The sequence below is a fragment of the Serinus canaria genome, chromosome 1A, assembly GCF_022539315.1.
Source record: "Serinus canaria isolate serCan28SL12 chromosome 1A, serCan2020, whole genome shotgun sequence".
Lineage (NCBI taxonomy): Eukaryota > Metazoa > Chordata > Aves > Passeriformes > Fringillidae > Serinus > Serinus canaria.
Window position 1 is genome coordinate 65,825,450 of NC_066314.1, and position 15,581 is coordinate 65,841,030.

A 15,581-nucleotide genomic window follows, 5' to 3' on the forward strand; every position below is an offset into this window, starting at 1 on the left:
TTGCAGAGCTGCAACAGTCAGGTCCAAGGTTCAGCCTCTGGTATCACCAGCTGTCAAAGAGGAAAAACTAGGGCAATGGTATTTCCACTGGCATGAGATGAAAGCCCTGATTAGTAGTGATTACTTTAAAAGCAGTGTTGATTTAAGAAGACACAGATCAGGTGTTATGAAACCCTCATGTGTTCTGCCTGCATTAGTTCACAAATATGCCCACAGATCTCAAGAGTTTAGCACATGCAGAAACTGTGCTGTCTTCCTGCCTTGGCCCTACAGGAACAAATTTGATGAAAACTCTGAGGCCAGAAGAACGAGAAGTGCACTCCCAGGCTCATCTTTTAAAACTGCAGCTCCCAAGTCAATGCACTGGGGTCAGCACCTCTGCAGGGCAGCAGAGGAGGAGAGGACTCATGCTGGAAGTAGCTGAAATGCCTGCAGCCTACTCTACTCCTAGTGCCTCGGCTCCTGTACCTATTATCAACCAGTCAGCTCTGCCCTTCATCCCTATCCCTGTCTCACTCACTGTTGTCTCTCTTCTCAATATTTCTGCTGTCTGAGCACTTATCTGTCACTCTCTCCCTTTTTCTCTGCTGCCACAACCTTCAGGATCAATTACCCATCCTTCAGGAATCTCTTTGCTCTCAGCTTCCTGGGACCCCCTGTGCAGCATCTCAGCTTGTCCTTTCTTTTTCCAAAGGAACCATTGAAAGAAAAACCTCTTCCCTGGGTTGATCCAAATTGATTATTTGTTCCTTATTGTCCATCTTACTCTTGCTTTACTTAACCTTGGGAAGATTTTGCCCTTGCAGATTTGCTGGCCCACTCTCCAGAGCACAGCAAGCAGCTGGCGTGCAGCAGCTGGCTGCAGAAGGACCGGAGTCACCGGCACTCCCAGGGTGACACAAACATCCAGCCAGATCTGCTCAACAAGCAAATGCCCAACTCACCTGAACCCAGCGCAGGTCTCCCCCAGGCAAGCCCCTCCCGTCCTATCCTTTCCCGTCCCACTGGAGTCCAGGCAGGGAATCCACTGACTGCCAAACAGATACAGCAAGAGTTAAGGCAGAGACTACCCTCTCTCCTCCTCCTGTCCCACCCCTTCCACCAGCTCCCCCCACCAAATTATCACCCAGCTCATGCGTAGGTGGTGGGAAGGGAGGTGCATCAGGGCAGAAGAACTTTCTCCCCTGTTCCCTTACAACATGCACCTCTCCAAACCTTGAACTGTGGCCCTGACAAGAAAGCAAGATGAGAAAGCAGCCACAGGCAGGCAGGGTGAAGGCCTAGAGTTTGTAAATATCAACTACAGCAGTCAGAGAGTAACTCCATGTCCTCTTGACTTCTGCAGGGCAGGAACTCTCCCTTGGCAGACCCTACAGCATGGCCCAGGCTGGCTGCCACATATTCCCACTGCTCTAGGCCTCCACCACTTCAGTGCGATAGGGGCATCCCTCGATGTCAGGCTACAAACATGCAGAACGAATCTCCACAGAGCATTACATTAAACCTTCTGTGGCCAAGCTGAAATCTCACCAACACCATCAGGTAGGTGGAGCAAAAGGCAGAGCATGGGTGAAGAAGAAACATTTGCTGTGGGGTCATGCACACCCCTCCATGCCTGTGCCATGTGCTGAGACTACAAACACAGCTCAGGGACAGAGCTCTGTCAGCAAGGAGAGGCACTGCTGAAGTGTTTATAGTGTCTGGGTGCTTACTAGAAGCGAGCAACCCCCTCTGTGGTTTTGCCCTGGCAGCTTTCTTTGTATCCATCTCAGCTTTGATCTGCTTTTCCAGAGCTCCTCATGACCAACACCAGTAGCAGGCATTCCAGTTCCACCATTTTTCTCAAGATACTGCAGTTCAGCTTTTTTCTTTTTTTTAATGGTTATGTTTAATGCTATCACTCTTTTGTGTTTTGCTTTTTCTGCCTATGTGCCTGACAAATTCTTATTGATCTTTTCATGTTCCCATGTGGTCAAACCAGATTAGCATGCGGGAGGGAACGTGGGACATATCCAGCACATGCTCAGCTAAGTCTGCACTCACCAGCAGAGCATTTCTCAGCCCCTCAGTGGGAAGCTGACAGCAGCTGACAAAAGTCCTCAATGCCACAGTGTGGGGAAGAACTAGGTTTACCTGCCTGTACACTCCATAGAGGTTGTTTATAATGCTGTCTCCAGAAAATCTTCCATGGGTGCTAGAAGCCAGTGAATCAGATCCCATTAGAGCATGCTGGATTGCCCTGGAGACAAATGAGGCTGGAGAGATGCGTAAGGGGAATCAACCCGGGACTGAGGGGGATCCTCAGGATAAACCTCTGAGACCAGTTCTGGAGGCAGTAAGGGAAAACATCTCTATTTACTTGGGGCTTTTTTTGGGACTAAACTTTCCAAGCATGCCATTTACAAAGTTCTTGGCTTTCACCCACCCCACAGGCTGGATGAGTGGATTGGTCCCATATCCAAAGAAATACAGACTGATTCTTCCCTTCTGAGATCTGGCATCAATATCAGACAGGACAGGCTCTATCTTCTGCCTATTAGGGGCTGTCTCCAAAGTCCTGAAAGACTTCAAGGTGAAGGAGCATGTGCTTTCTCTGCATTGCCTCTGACCCTACTCATGGAGGACAGTGCCACGGCCTGTCCTGTCATAGAGGACTGGCATGACCCAGCACAACTGAGGAAAAGGTGCAATAGAGGTTATCCAGATATGAAAAGGGGATTAAGATAAGCCTAGGTAAGAAGAGCTGACCTAAAAACTTGATTTATCTATACTGAAGTGTTTCACAGGAACATCGCAGGGGTTTTGCAAAGCTGTAGATGGGAAATGACCTGTGACATTAAGGTAAAACAAGAAGAAAGTCAACCTAAATGAAAACTTTATCCAGCAATGTGTGAAAATCATTCTCTAGGAAGGGAAAAAAAGGCTATTTCTGTTTGCCAGCCTGGAGATACCACAAGTTACACTCAGACTTCAGAGTTTCCCACCAGGCAATAATTCACAGGGTTTTTAAATCCTGCTATGGGCAGGGGCGCATTTATCTCACCACACCAGCTTCCATGTGAGTGATTTCACTGGTGTGATGACCCAGACTGAAAAGCAAAAATCTCATTCTGAGCAGCTCAGGTGGGGGCAGGGGGCGAGTACAAACTGTGCTCAGCCCCATCCCAGGAAAGAGCAAGGAAAGGGGTGATGCACTCCCTGACCACCAGCTGCCACCTTCGCTGGTGTCAGCGAAGTGCCACCTTCTCTGGCAGAGTCAGCCCTGAGCAGGCACTCAGGGCTGAGCAGCTGTGTAGGTAGGACAGGTTTGCTAAAGGATGTGACAATCTGACCGCAGGTCACCCCATAATGTGGGCTCCTCCTCCATAAGTGTGGGTGAGGTTGCTCTTAAACACTCATCCTCAAAAGAGAAGCACTGCTTGCAATAAATCCTAGAATGTCCAAAGCACCCCCCTCCCCAGGGAGCACGAACCCCTCCCAGCCCTGGGAGCTCCTGCTGTGGGCAGCTCACACACCAGCAGCACTCAGATCTCCACAGCTCTCCCAAAGTGCATCCTGAGGAAGCCCCATCACTGCACCCAAGGGTGCACAGGAGAGCTGGGAAAGCACTGCTCTCCAACCACACAGAGGTGCTCACTGCCTCTGCAGTTGCCAGCTCAGAGCCAGCTGCACGGGTTTCCATCCCCTCTCATGAGCAGAGGAGGAAAACTCTCCTTGAAAGAACCAGACTCCCTCAAACCTACCCAGCTCAGGGCAGCTGGAGACCAGGACTCAGCCTTTGACCTGAAGGATGGCTGATCCCAACCTCAGATCTGTCCTGCACCTCCTCAAAGGTGTCCTCCTCCCCACCCTGTTCACCACCTGCCAGCTGGCAATGCCCTCTTGCCTCTCCTTTTACCATTTCTTTTCTGAGAACAGCTGGCTCTTCCCATCATCTGGGTGTCCCCACCCTTTCCTCCCAGCAGCCAGCTCTGACATGCCTGCTGAAGAGCCAACCCAGAGGAGCAGGCTGCCAACCTCAGCCCACGCCAGGGCCACGTTCCTTGGCAGCAGTGAGTCCTGGGCCCCTGAGTCTGTAAGACACAAGGCTTCAAGCCAAAATGAGTCAAATCTTCCCCCTAGCCCAGATTTTGGGAGAGGTCTGTCAGCATGACACCCTATGGGAGAATCCAAACTGTGCTTTATAAACATTAGAGGCTGCAGAGGCAGTTGATGGGACAGTTGTTGGACACAGTGGAGCCTGCAGCCCTGCCTGGCCCCATCACCGAGTCACCTGCAAGAGAAACCACCACTGCCCCCATTTGTCCAGACTATTCCCATCTTTTAACACTTTTGCTAACAAAATAGGTGAAATGCTGATTGCCCCATGGGCACAGTTCTGCTGCTTCTTCATCTGAGAACACGCCTTGCTGACTGAACACTATGTTTCCAGGGGATTTTCCCCTAGGCATTGGTATGATTTATTTTTCATGTTTATGGCTAATTTCTGCTTGAGTAAGCCTGTGACTTCTGACCACAGTTTCTCTGTAACTAATCACAAGTGAACATAACCAAAGCAACAAGAGCTAATGAGGCTCCACAGAACCCTGACAGGCTCCAGCAGCCACAGCACCACTCCTATGCCAGGCTCCTACAAAGGAGGAGGCTGCCAGGAGCCTTTATCTGTGAAAGTACAGGCAGGGTGAGACATCCCCTGTTTCACAGCATCCCTGGTATGGGAGAGGATGAGGCAAGGGCAAATGGCTTAGGAGGCCAGAGTCAGCAATAAAGGTGGTCAGCAAGGAGGACTGGCAGTGCTGGGGATCTGTAGTCTAACAGCCTCTCTGAGTTGCCCAGCAATGCCCACTCTTGATCAGAGACCAAGAGGATCACAGAACAAAGGCAAGCAGAGGACACATGGGTATGTGCCTGTCTGCTCCAGCTTTCCCTCCCTATTCCCTCAGGGTAGCTGAGCCTGGTGTTGTAGGACATATGACAGCAAACACCTCCAATGCACAGGGCAGCACAAGGACACAAAGGACAAGGTCAAATGGAGACAGAGAGAGGCACCTGTTGCTGCTGCCCAAGGTGTTGCAACTCTGGGCAGGTCAGATGGAGACAGCAGTAGCAAAACCACTGGCAATTTCTTGGAAGTAACAGCTCCTTCAGTGTGCCTTTGGACTCCCCCATGCATGCTTCCCTTATCTGTGCCATGCAGATCCCCCTCCAGCAGGCTGCTAACCACAGCAGCACACAAGGGCTCAGCCAAACGCCTCACTCTGTGGGGTATGCTCATTTGCACCCACCTGTAGGACTCACTTAACAGATTATCTGGGAATCTCTGCTTCACAGAATTATGTATCCTATGAGTTAACATGTTCATCTTACTCCATTCTCTCCATTTATGCACCATGGCATCCAACACATCCACTTTTCTTGTCATCAAAATGTGCAATACAACTCACAATGCATCACTCTGCAACTGCCCTGTAGTTACCATAAAAGGCAAAAGAAAAAGAGCTCTCAAGCATGTGTTCAAACATCCCAGGATTTGGGATACTCTCCATGACAGTAGGTACATCCTCATCCATGGGTCTGTCCCTGAGATCTGAAATCTCTCCACTGCCCTATGTGCCCATCTCCATCCATGGACAAAGAAAGCTGAGTTTTCTCCCCAAGTGCCACTGACACAAAAAGGGAAAAGCAGAGCCTGGTTTTCATGGACAGACAGATGGACATCCTTTCCAAGCACCAATGACCTGGGGCAGAACCTCAGGGACTTCTTTATATTTAGGTTAATTTCTCATTTGAAAAAAAGAAAAAAGAAACATCAAAAAACCAAAACCAAACCAAATGAAAAAAAAACAAAACAAAACTCAAAACACACCAAAAATCCCAACCAAAACACCAAAAAAGCAACAAAACCAACAAAAGCAAACAAAAAAATCCCAAATCAAAACAAACCAAACAAAACATGACCACCACCACAACACAACCCATGAAAAAAAAGGCTCTTTAATGTCATGCCCATTATCTAGTAAGTAATGGGTTGAATTCTCAGGCTAATTGGTAGGTTTTGGATTCTGAAGGTGACAAATACCCAATGACCACACACCTTTTGTCTAAAAGGACATCAGCACCTCCCCAGCTGGCTAAAGTATGGTGCAAATTCCACAGACTGCAAGGCTGATTTTGGAGGCAATGAAAATCCCTTCCACTATGTTCCAAATCGTTAACAAACACTGTATGCTGAAATTGCCATATTCCGAATTTCACAAAAAATTCCTTTAAAGCATGGGGTCGTAAAAGTGCTGTGAAAAAAAAATGTCATGTCTGGAAATTTCAAATTTAGTCCATCAACCTTTTCAATAAGCAAGACAGAATATACTTGACTCATATTTCAAGCCAGGTGCCATGAAGTCTAATACTTTGCTTAAAGTCATGTCAGAAATAAGACACTTATTTAAGAGTACTCAGCAAAACCTGTGGTTCTCTTGCTTATCTGACCTACCTAGCTCATCCACAGCTTTACAGCAATTGGGTCATGTGGGAGCACAGGCTTGGGAGATCTCCTGGGTCATATATAATCAAATCAATAAACCACATGCCCAATTCACTGGACGCCAGTCTATTTTGAAACAAAGCAAGTCACAAGCCTTTCAGCAAATTCACACTTTGCCTACATGCAGCCAAGCAGACTTTTAAATCACCCAGATTTTAGAGATAGCTGTGAACAATTACTGTTTTCTATTATGGTTGAAATATCTTCCCAGTGGGACAAACCTCTTATAGATATTACTGGAAAATGAAAGTATAATTCTGTTTAAGGTTAACATTACGTGAATAAAAATATCTGTTGCTAGAACTTCTGTATTGAACTCAATCCTCTCATTTCTAGAAGTAATTTTTACCTGCCAGTTTCAAGCGGCAGGGCAGCTGGTTGGCTCCATCTTCCCTCACAGTTGTGGGTCTCTTCCAAAAGGGGCTTTCCTGGATTTCTCAGCTCTTTACTACCTTTAGCTCGTGCATGAGCACCATGAAGTACAGTGGTAGCAGGGAAATCTGGAGCTCTGATGCTTTGAGGCTGCCCACGAAAATAGTGGCAACCTCCAACTTCCCGGTGTTTTCCAGAGGAAGGGAGGGAGGCATGCAGAAACTTGAGACTTTGATCTGGGAGGTGAAGACCTACCAAAGCGAGCAACCCATGGTAGTAAAAGGAACCCATCCACCTCACAGTCCGTGTGGAAAATAGGCTGGGAAAAGGGAAGACGGGCTGGCAGTGAGATGAGGTTTCCATAGCCACTCCGGGAGAGAGGCAGCGCAGCCCCGGAGGGCTCAGCGCAGTGGGTGCTCCCTCCTCAGGTTAAATCTGCGCGGCCACAGAGCCCCCAGCAGCAAATCCCTCAGCACTGGCGCTCATCGCAGTTTCACAGCCTCCAGCAGCAGAAGTCCGTGACTCCTTTCCACCTAGACCTGTGTCCCACCTCAGGTTTCCAGGCTCCAAGAACACTAAACTAAGGGAAACTAAGTTCAGGAAAACCAAACTCGGGAACTTGTCACTGCCTAGAGGACTAAAGCCGTTCGTGCCACAGCTGGAAGCACCGTTCTGAGATCACGGTTCGCTGTGGGAGGCAGATGTCCTCAGAGAAAACCCCCACAGGGAAGCGGGAAGGAAGGACGAGGAGGATGGCAGGGTCACTGTCACCCCGGGGCCCGGTGTCCCTCAGCCGGGCGCCGCCGCCTCGGCCCGCCCGCCCGCGAGGCCCCGTCCCGAGCGAAGGCTGAGGGCCTGGGGCCACCTTGTGGCTAATGGCGCGGATTGCGCTAATTCGCTTTAATTTGCTTTAATTCGCGTCTTCCTCTGCCCGTGGCGGCAGAAGCCTTGGCCGTAGCGTGGGGCCCACCACTGTCCTTGTGTGCTTCAGGAAGCTGAGCGCCTCCGGCTGCTGGCTCAGCTCTGTCCGGGCTCCAGCTTCCTCAGGGTTTCCTGGGAGCCACCCAGCTTCCCAGGGTTACGTGTCCTCTGGCTGCCCTCCTCGGATGCTGGGGCTACAGCACTTGAAACACAAGCTCTTTGAGTTTTATTTCTTTTACCCAAACAGCCTGGAAGCTAGGGGCCTTGTTTGTTGACATAACATGCAGATTCTGTTTCCACCACACAGCTCTTCTTCCATTCACAGGAAAACCAAAATTACTGGTTCCAGAGCACCTGGAAGGTAGTCAGCACTGAAAAACACACACATCTGCAGAGGGGAGGGAGAACTTCCCATGATCCCTCACTTGCAAGAAGAAAACACAAATCCACATGCTGCTCTCACACCGCAGGAACAGCCTGTTACTCATCAGACAGATGACACTTGTGTCTGAGATCTGGCAGTGGCTCCAGCAGAAGGTGCCATTGCACTCTTCACCCCAGACCTACCACTCAGAGGAGCCTCTGAACCCCTGTTCCCTGTTTTCCTTCCTACCCTAACCAAGCTTCCTCTCCTCTGGCCACCTTCCCATATCACTGTGCCAATACAACAGAGATCCAGACTTGGGTGCCCAGCACAGCTCGACTGACACACATCTCACCTTAACATGGTGTTGGCAAGGAATGCCAGTGGGACAAAATAGAGACAGAGCAGATCTAGTCAGGAAAAACACAGATTTAATGGAATGAATGGAGAAGCTCCTGAAGTCCACACTGGAGCCACAGCTCTGACATTTTACTCCAGGGTCAGTCCTTCCTTTCTGCCCACCAGAAGCCTGGGGATGCTCAGGAACACTGGTGCTTGATGTGCCCCTTCAGAGCTCTCTCCAGGGAGAGAATTAAGGTGCATTGCTAATTCCACACAGACCATCTCCATGGCAGCCTCTTCATCAGCCTTTCAAATCTTCCAGAGAAGGGAGCTCAGCCCAGAAATCCCTCTCTTTTTGGTGAGCAATGAATCCGTGCATTATCCAACAGGTGGCAAAGGCTGTATAGAAACCATCCTGGGGGGAGGGAGGGAGAGCCACACTGGTCCTAGCAATGAGATTCGAGCTCTGTCAGCATCAGGAGGCCAGCTCTGGTAGAGGGAAGGGGCTGCTCTGTGCCTGGCCTGGAAGGCAAGTCCTCAAGTGGGCAGGTGAGTTGGCGGAACCTCTGGAAGGCAAAGACAGGCACTAAACACAGCTGCAAGGAGAAAAAGTGACCTGCCTCCACCCCCACCAGTCATGGGTTTAATTCAGCCAGCCAGGCCCAGCTGCAGATCTGCTCACTAAATGCCAGAGATGTCCAAAATAAGGACAGTCAGTACTTCAAAAACCAAGGGGATAAACTCATCTTCCAACCAAGGGAAGTACTGAGCACATGTAGTATCTAACACAGGGGTAATGTAGAAAAGCTCTGTCCTTCATTTGCTCCAGGCCAGAGCTAGAAAACAGTCTGAAGGCAGGTTGGTGACCAAGTACCTCCAAGTCATATCCTCCATCAGCACAGAGGATTGGCTTTAACTGGGACAAGTTCATAAGGGGTTACTCTCATACCACATCATGCTGTGCAGCCTTGCCTTGCCTCTGCAGCTGTTTCCACTCCTCCCTGTGTGTGCTGGACACAGGGGTCAGGGGCCCATTGCTGTCACAACCCATTCTTGAACACTTGCAGGAAGCAGGAAATGAGAGGGATCCTGGGGGGTTAAAGACTCTTTGTGAAATCTCACCCTGAAATCATGAGCTGTGGCAAGCTCATGAAGCTCATCTGGAGCAAGGCCTGGTTTTCTAGCTCCCTGCTCCTCCAGTGTATTACAGGGCAACCAGCAATGCATCACTCTGGAAGCAGGACAGACCCAGAGCACTAAGACTGATAGGAACTCCAAATTCCCAGTGATTCCCACCATTCCAACTCTATGGCCTCAGCACAGACTGGTGAACTCAGCTGACTATAATGCTCAGGGGATCTGGAGCTTTCTCAGAGCAAACTTTCAACCCTCAATTAAGGGCAGCATGGAGATCATTTTTATCCTCTCCATCTAATGACCTTTTTCCTGGTGGCACTTGCAAAGAGACAGAATAAATTAAAAAAGGGTACCAAGAGGCAGCAGCCAGCTTGGAGCAGCCCTCCAGCACGGCAGAACTTAAAAAAACACGTCTGTTATAGCAGTTAACTCATTTAATTGATTTATTCTGGGCTCCTTCCTAATCAACCTGCAACACACAAATAATTGCACTGGAAGGTTGAAGTTCACCACAGAAGCACAGCCCATGCCCTGATCCCAGAGCACCAGCCTCACCTCTCTGAGTGAGCCTTTGATGGTGGAGAGTTTGTAGACGACCCAGAGAGGGATGCACACCATGGAGGAGAGGGCCAGCAGCCATCCCAGTGTGTCTCCCCACCACGGGTACACATACTTCTTGTTGTAAGTCAGTGGGGTGTATTTGATCAAAGAAAACAGGAAGGTTGCCTGGCAAGGTGAAAGAGACCAAGAAAAAAAAGAGAAGGAAAATTAACGCCATGAGCAAAGAGAGGTTTTCCCAGTAAGAACACATCTGCAGAGAGACTCATGGTAAAAAGGAGCACCTCAGGGCAGCAACACAGGAGACAGCATTAAAACAGGGTTTTATGACATTGTCCCACAGGCAATGTCAGAACCCAGGACATTCCTCTGGCTGCCCTGGGTGATTCGAGACCCTGGCAGGGGGCTCAGAGACCTTGGCATGGAGTCAAAAACACCCATGCCTTGGATTTTAGCCCATGGAAACAATCACCAACTTTGTGTGAAGATTTACAATCCAAAAGAGTTTGAGTAGAATGATAGTGAATTTGTCACAGGGTGAAAAAGTAGAATCTTGGGGTTTTAGAATGGGGGTTCAAGAGGCAAGATGGAGGAATCTGGGCATGTCCTGTCTTTCTTCCTCTTCTATAGACAGACTGTCTAACATAAGTGATAGGTATTGGAAAATTATTATAAATAAAGTACACATAGTTCTTAGTATAAAAACCCACCCCAAGGGTGGTCAGTGTACCACAAATTGATCTGCTAGACAGATCTCAGCAGGTCAGAGAAAAAATGTAATAGATAAGAGAAAATCAACCTTAAAAAACAGAACCGACGAATCTCGACTTCTTCAGTTGCAGAGCTGCAAAAAAAGACTTTCTAATACCTCAGGAGCCATTTCAACAACAAAAACCCAAAAGGGCAACACTGGTCATGACATCAAGGATCTTGTCCCACAGCAAACACCTCTGTCACTGCTGAGCCTCTCCTCATTGTTGTGCCCCACACCTGGTCCCCAAAGCTACAAGCAACAAAAGGCTCCCATAGTCCACATAACCCCCTATATCTATGCACATCCCTATGTAATATGTAGGTGTCTGTATCTCAGTGGCACCCAGCTCTGCCCATCTTCCTCCCCACAGCCCTTCCTCCTGTGTGTCCTCACCATGCAAACTGCAGGGGTGATGAAAAGCCAGCAGTATTTGATGATGGGCCATGGCCGGTAGCCAATCATATCTTCAATGTTATCGTAGAAACGCTCAGCACCTGCAGAAGACAGCAAGGATGGGATCCCTCACTGCCACCAGGGAAGGAGGGAAGCAGGGTCTGTGTGTCCAGGGTCCTGCTTCACCACTCTTTAGGTGCAATAGCCTCAGCATAGCCAACAGTCAGGTCAGGGAGCTCCTCAGGAGTGTGGCTGGCTTTGGTCTTTCTCCTGGACTAACTTCCTATCCTCCCAGAACTGTTCAGTAGGTCAGCAGGGCCAGCCCCTCAGCATCTCCAAGGCTAGGACCTCAACCCTGGTTTTACCCATATCTGGAGACTGTCAAGACTGTGAGAGAGGGCTTTCAAAATTTTGAGTCTCAAGCCCTATGAACACAGGTTGAGAAAAGATTTTTCAGATAGCTCCAATTTCCCAAGGAAGGAGCATCTCAAAAGCAGAAGCACATAGAAGCATGCAGGGGATATCTGCCAAGCAGATCCCCCAGGGTGTTCCTGTGAGGAAGTCCCTGCCAGTTGAGTCCAGGGGCACCAAAGCAAAGGTTTAGATTCTGCCTTGGACTGCAAAGCAACTACCAAGTTAAGCTACCGACCAAAATTTTGAGAATGAACCAGACAAGACTGTGAGAGGCCAGAGCTATGGACCCCCCCTAGTTCATACTCACCATAAACCCAGGCGATGCAGAGAGTCTCAAAGATGGCCACAAAGAGCAGGCACATGCCACTGGCAGCATAGTAATCAAAGAGCTGGAAGACATACATCCCACCCTAGGAAGGCCCACATGGGCAACAAGGTGAGAAAGAGGAGAGAAGAATGAGGCAAAGAGCTAGAGCCAGAGCAAAAAACAAACTCAATGTCTCCCCCAGAGCTGGAGGCATCTCCCTCTCTGGGAAAGAGTTTTAGCCTACAGAAAAAGGCACATCCTTTGTGCCCAAGGCCTGACAGAGACATGCAGCCACCCTGCTGCTCTCAGGAGTCTCTGCAACCCTTCATTCAATGCAGGGCAACGCAGCAGATGGCAACTGACTGCCAGAGATTGTGGGGATGTTTTAGGAGAAGACAAAACCTAGACAACTCTTGTAGGTGGAAATGAGGATGGAAACCCTCCTTTAAGATACACAATCCACCTGATTGACTTTAAAGTCCCAATTTGCAGAAGGAAATAACTGCATGCAGCCTGGCTGTTTCACTGCCCAGGTCTGCAGGGCTGCTCACAAAACAAGCCTGTGGGTAAGTCCAGGCACAATGTTGCATGTACAACATCAGAGACAGCTTTTCCAAAAGTTATGCCCGAATGAAAACAGAAAGTGCCAAGAGCATTCTGGCAGCATCAATCCACACACTCATATTGCTAGGCAGAGTTCAAAGTTTTAAACAGGAACAGTTTAGCTCCCAGGCAATTACAAGGGTAATACAGAGGATATCAGTATAACAGATAAGGGGTGCCCTGAGGCCTGACAAGTTTCTTTATAGCAAGTGTTCCTGAACTCCATTCAGGAAGAAAGAGAAGAACAAGGGCACTCCCCTTCCCATGCAACAGGCTACAGCTGTAAAGGTTTGGTCTGTGTCAAGGTAAATTTATAACCAAAACATAGGCTGTCCAGAGCTCCAGCTATCAGTCTTGGCAGGAGAAGTATCAGGACTGTGACAGGCACAAGGAGTAAGGGTTTGAAGGGAAAGCACAAACAGCATGAGAAGGGCAGGGCAGCCTCCTGCAGGCACAGGGCAGCAGGATGGGACTCGGCAGCAAGCTCTTGGCCCCAGTGTAAGACCTCACCACCCACCAGGTCCCACTCTGTCCTGTCAAGTACCATGCAGGTGGGTCTGAGCCTAAAATACCTCTGTGAGCATCACCAAGCCAACCAGATATGAGAGGATGGAGACCACCAGGATGAGGGTCTCCCGGCGGTTCTTCTTGCGGAAGATGGTGGGGTACATGTCCACAAGAGCTGTCACAAGACTCTCCACGCAGACAAACTGCAAAAAGCAGAGATCCCACCACAGTCAGCCCATCCTGACCAGCTTCCCAGCCCCACTGGCTCCCCATCAGCCAAGCTGAAGCCTGTCCTGAAGAGACAGTGGCTTTTGTCTGGTAGGGAGTCACTCTGCTCCTGCAGCTTTACCTGGCTGTCCAGTCCCAGCAAGACAACCATCAGGAAGAAGAAGCACGCCCAGAGTGGGGAGAAGGGCAGCATGACCACAGCCCGAGGGTAGGCGATGAATGCTAGGCCAGGCCCTGCAGGGAGAAGGGCTTTCAGAGCAATGGCACAGCAGCAGCACAGCACAGCTGGTTCAGACCTGCCCGAGGCAGCCACCCAGCCAAGGCACAGCTTGTGGCCATGCAGCCTCTCACTCTGGTAGTATCTGTGCTGTGCATGAAACTCAGGCTCCTGGAGCAGTGAAGGAGAAGCAGGAAGGAAGGTAAGGGGACACAGCAACCATTGGCTGCTTCACTGTTGCAAGGGCTGGGAGCCAGGGGAAGCCTCTGAGCCTAGGAAGCACAGCACAAGCCTGGGGACATGCCCTGCAGTCACCTCAGCACCCTCCCCACAAGAGACAGCAACTGCCTAACCCCAGCCCTCACCTTTAGAGGCAGCTTTTATTGGGCTCAAATCTACTGCATCTCAGTACTTCATGAGTGTGCACTCATTTCTGCCTGCCTTTTGGAGGCAGAGAGCAAGGGATGCAGCTGCAGACATCCCCCGGTGGCTGGGGGCTCGAGTGGCAGCACCCCCACACCCCATCTCACCAGGGTCTTCACTCACCTGACTCAGCCACATTGGCGATGGGCACACCCTGCTCCTCTGCCATGAAGCCCAGGATGGAGAAGATGGCAAAGCCAGCCACAAAGCTGGTGCCGCTGTTGAGGAAGCACAGGGCCACACAGTCCCTGGGAGAAGGGAGAAAAACATCAGCTATGACCCACAACTCATGGCAGACCCCCAGGACAGCACCTACTTTTCTGCCCCAGCTGTTTCTCTCCCAACACACCTGCAGCTTGACTCAGCAGCAGGAGCTGCAGAAAGATGCCCCAGGCTGGACAACACAGCAGGACTCCCTCAAGGAAAGCCTTGTCCAAGGACAACATAAAGATTTGCTCACCTAACCGTCTTGCTTGTGAGATAGTCTTCCCACACATCTAAATGCCAGAGGTGTTTTCCCTCTCTCTCCCCTGGTCCCTCCTGTAGCACCATATAACAGTTTATTTTTGTCTGAGAAGAGAACATTATTTTTTCTTTAATAGATTTCTCAGACCAGTTACAAACTTCTGGGTTCTCAGCACTACTAGTTATCTCCTGGTCTTTGCATTATGAGAAAAAGATTATCACAGCCATCCAATTTATTTTCTCTGATCAATTCCCTTTTGTCTCTGTTTCATCTCATTCTCATCCATCAACACTTTAAACTGAACATCTCTTATCTATCCAATTCCTTTTCACGCTTGAGTCTCCCTAGTCCTCTTGTGACTGCAACCCTGGGGACAACAATAACATTTGCAGCATCATTCTGAGATATTCTGAATCAAACTGAATGCACCCCTTTGGGCATTTCATGGCCTGCTCTGACTTCATTAAATGTTACTCTGCAAATCCAGTGTGAGTTTTCTGTATCAGTCTTCAGCTGTATAGCATTTTTGGGGCTTCATGCTCCTGCTTGCATGTTAACTAGGTCAGAGCCCCTGCATCATACAAATTCAAATCACTCCTTCCAAAGCACAGTTCTTTGCACTGTCAAGGACTGCACAGCACCCAGCACCATTGCTCTGCCTTTGCATTTGGTTTCTAAGATTCAGTGAATCTCCCAGCTGGAAAGGAAGGCCACACTCCACCAATCCCAGCTACACAATGGGAAACCCAAGCCCAAACACCTCATTTCTCCAGTAGCTGTAAAGTGCCTGCTCTCCACTCAAATTATATTCTCAGTAATTTCATACAAATTCGCACATGTTTCAAATAGTTCCTCGTCCTTCCTGGTGTTTCTCCCTCTTTGCCCTGGATGTATCCATGACAGGTCAAACCCTCCTTGGAAAGGCATGGGCTGAAAGGTGTTCTCCCATTATCTGGAAGGTGGGAAGGGGTGTCATGGTAGAGAGTAAAATGAGGGGATGGCCAGATCAAAGAGATCTCTGCAGATTTACACCT

The 15,581-nt window shown here is 49.4% G+C and overlaps 2 protein-coding genes across 7 annotated transcripts in view; both read right to left on the minus strand.

Moving 5' to 3' along the window:
• LOC103820451 (sodium- and chloride-dependent betaine transporter) overlaps positions 1-1,129 on the minus strand; it is a 38,495-nt gene extending 37,366 nt beyond the window's left edge. Inside the window, exon 1 of the mRNA XM_018919762.3 lies at positions 945-1,129. The gene's annotated coding sequence lies outside the window, so the exon portion shown is untranslated. The remainder of the gene's footprint in view (positions 1-944) is intronic.
• Positions 1,130-8,616: 7,487 nt separating this feature from the next.
• The window catches only part of LOC103820450 (sodium- and chloride-dependent GABA transporter 2), a 43,305-nt gene continuing 36,340 nt past the window's right edge, over positions 8,617-15,581 (minus strand). For 3 of the 6 annotated variants that reach the window (XM_050970218.1, XM_050970222.1, XM_050970221.1), the window contains 7 exons: positions 14,205-14,329; positions 13,563-13,675; positions 13,279-13,416; positions 12,104-12,206; positions 11,383-11,483; positions 10,233-10,403; positions 8,617-9,106 (listed from right to left, as the gene is read on the minus strand). In XM_050970218.1, coding sequence (XP_050826175.1) covers positions 8,987-9,106; positions 10,233-10,403; positions 11,383-11,483; positions 12,104-12,206; positions 13,279-13,416; positions 13,563-13,675; positions 14,205-14,329 — 871 coding nt within the window. In that variant the 3' untranslated portion in view covers positions 8,617-8,986. Of the gene's footprint in view, positions 9,107-9,128; positions 9,630-10,232; positions 10,404-11,382; positions 11,484-12,103; positions 12,207-13,278; positions 13,417-13,562; positions 13,676-14,204; positions 14,330-15,581 lie in introns of those variants that run through there. The other 3 variants (XM_050970219.1, XM_050970220.1, XR_007776637.1) reach the window with 3 other exon arrangements.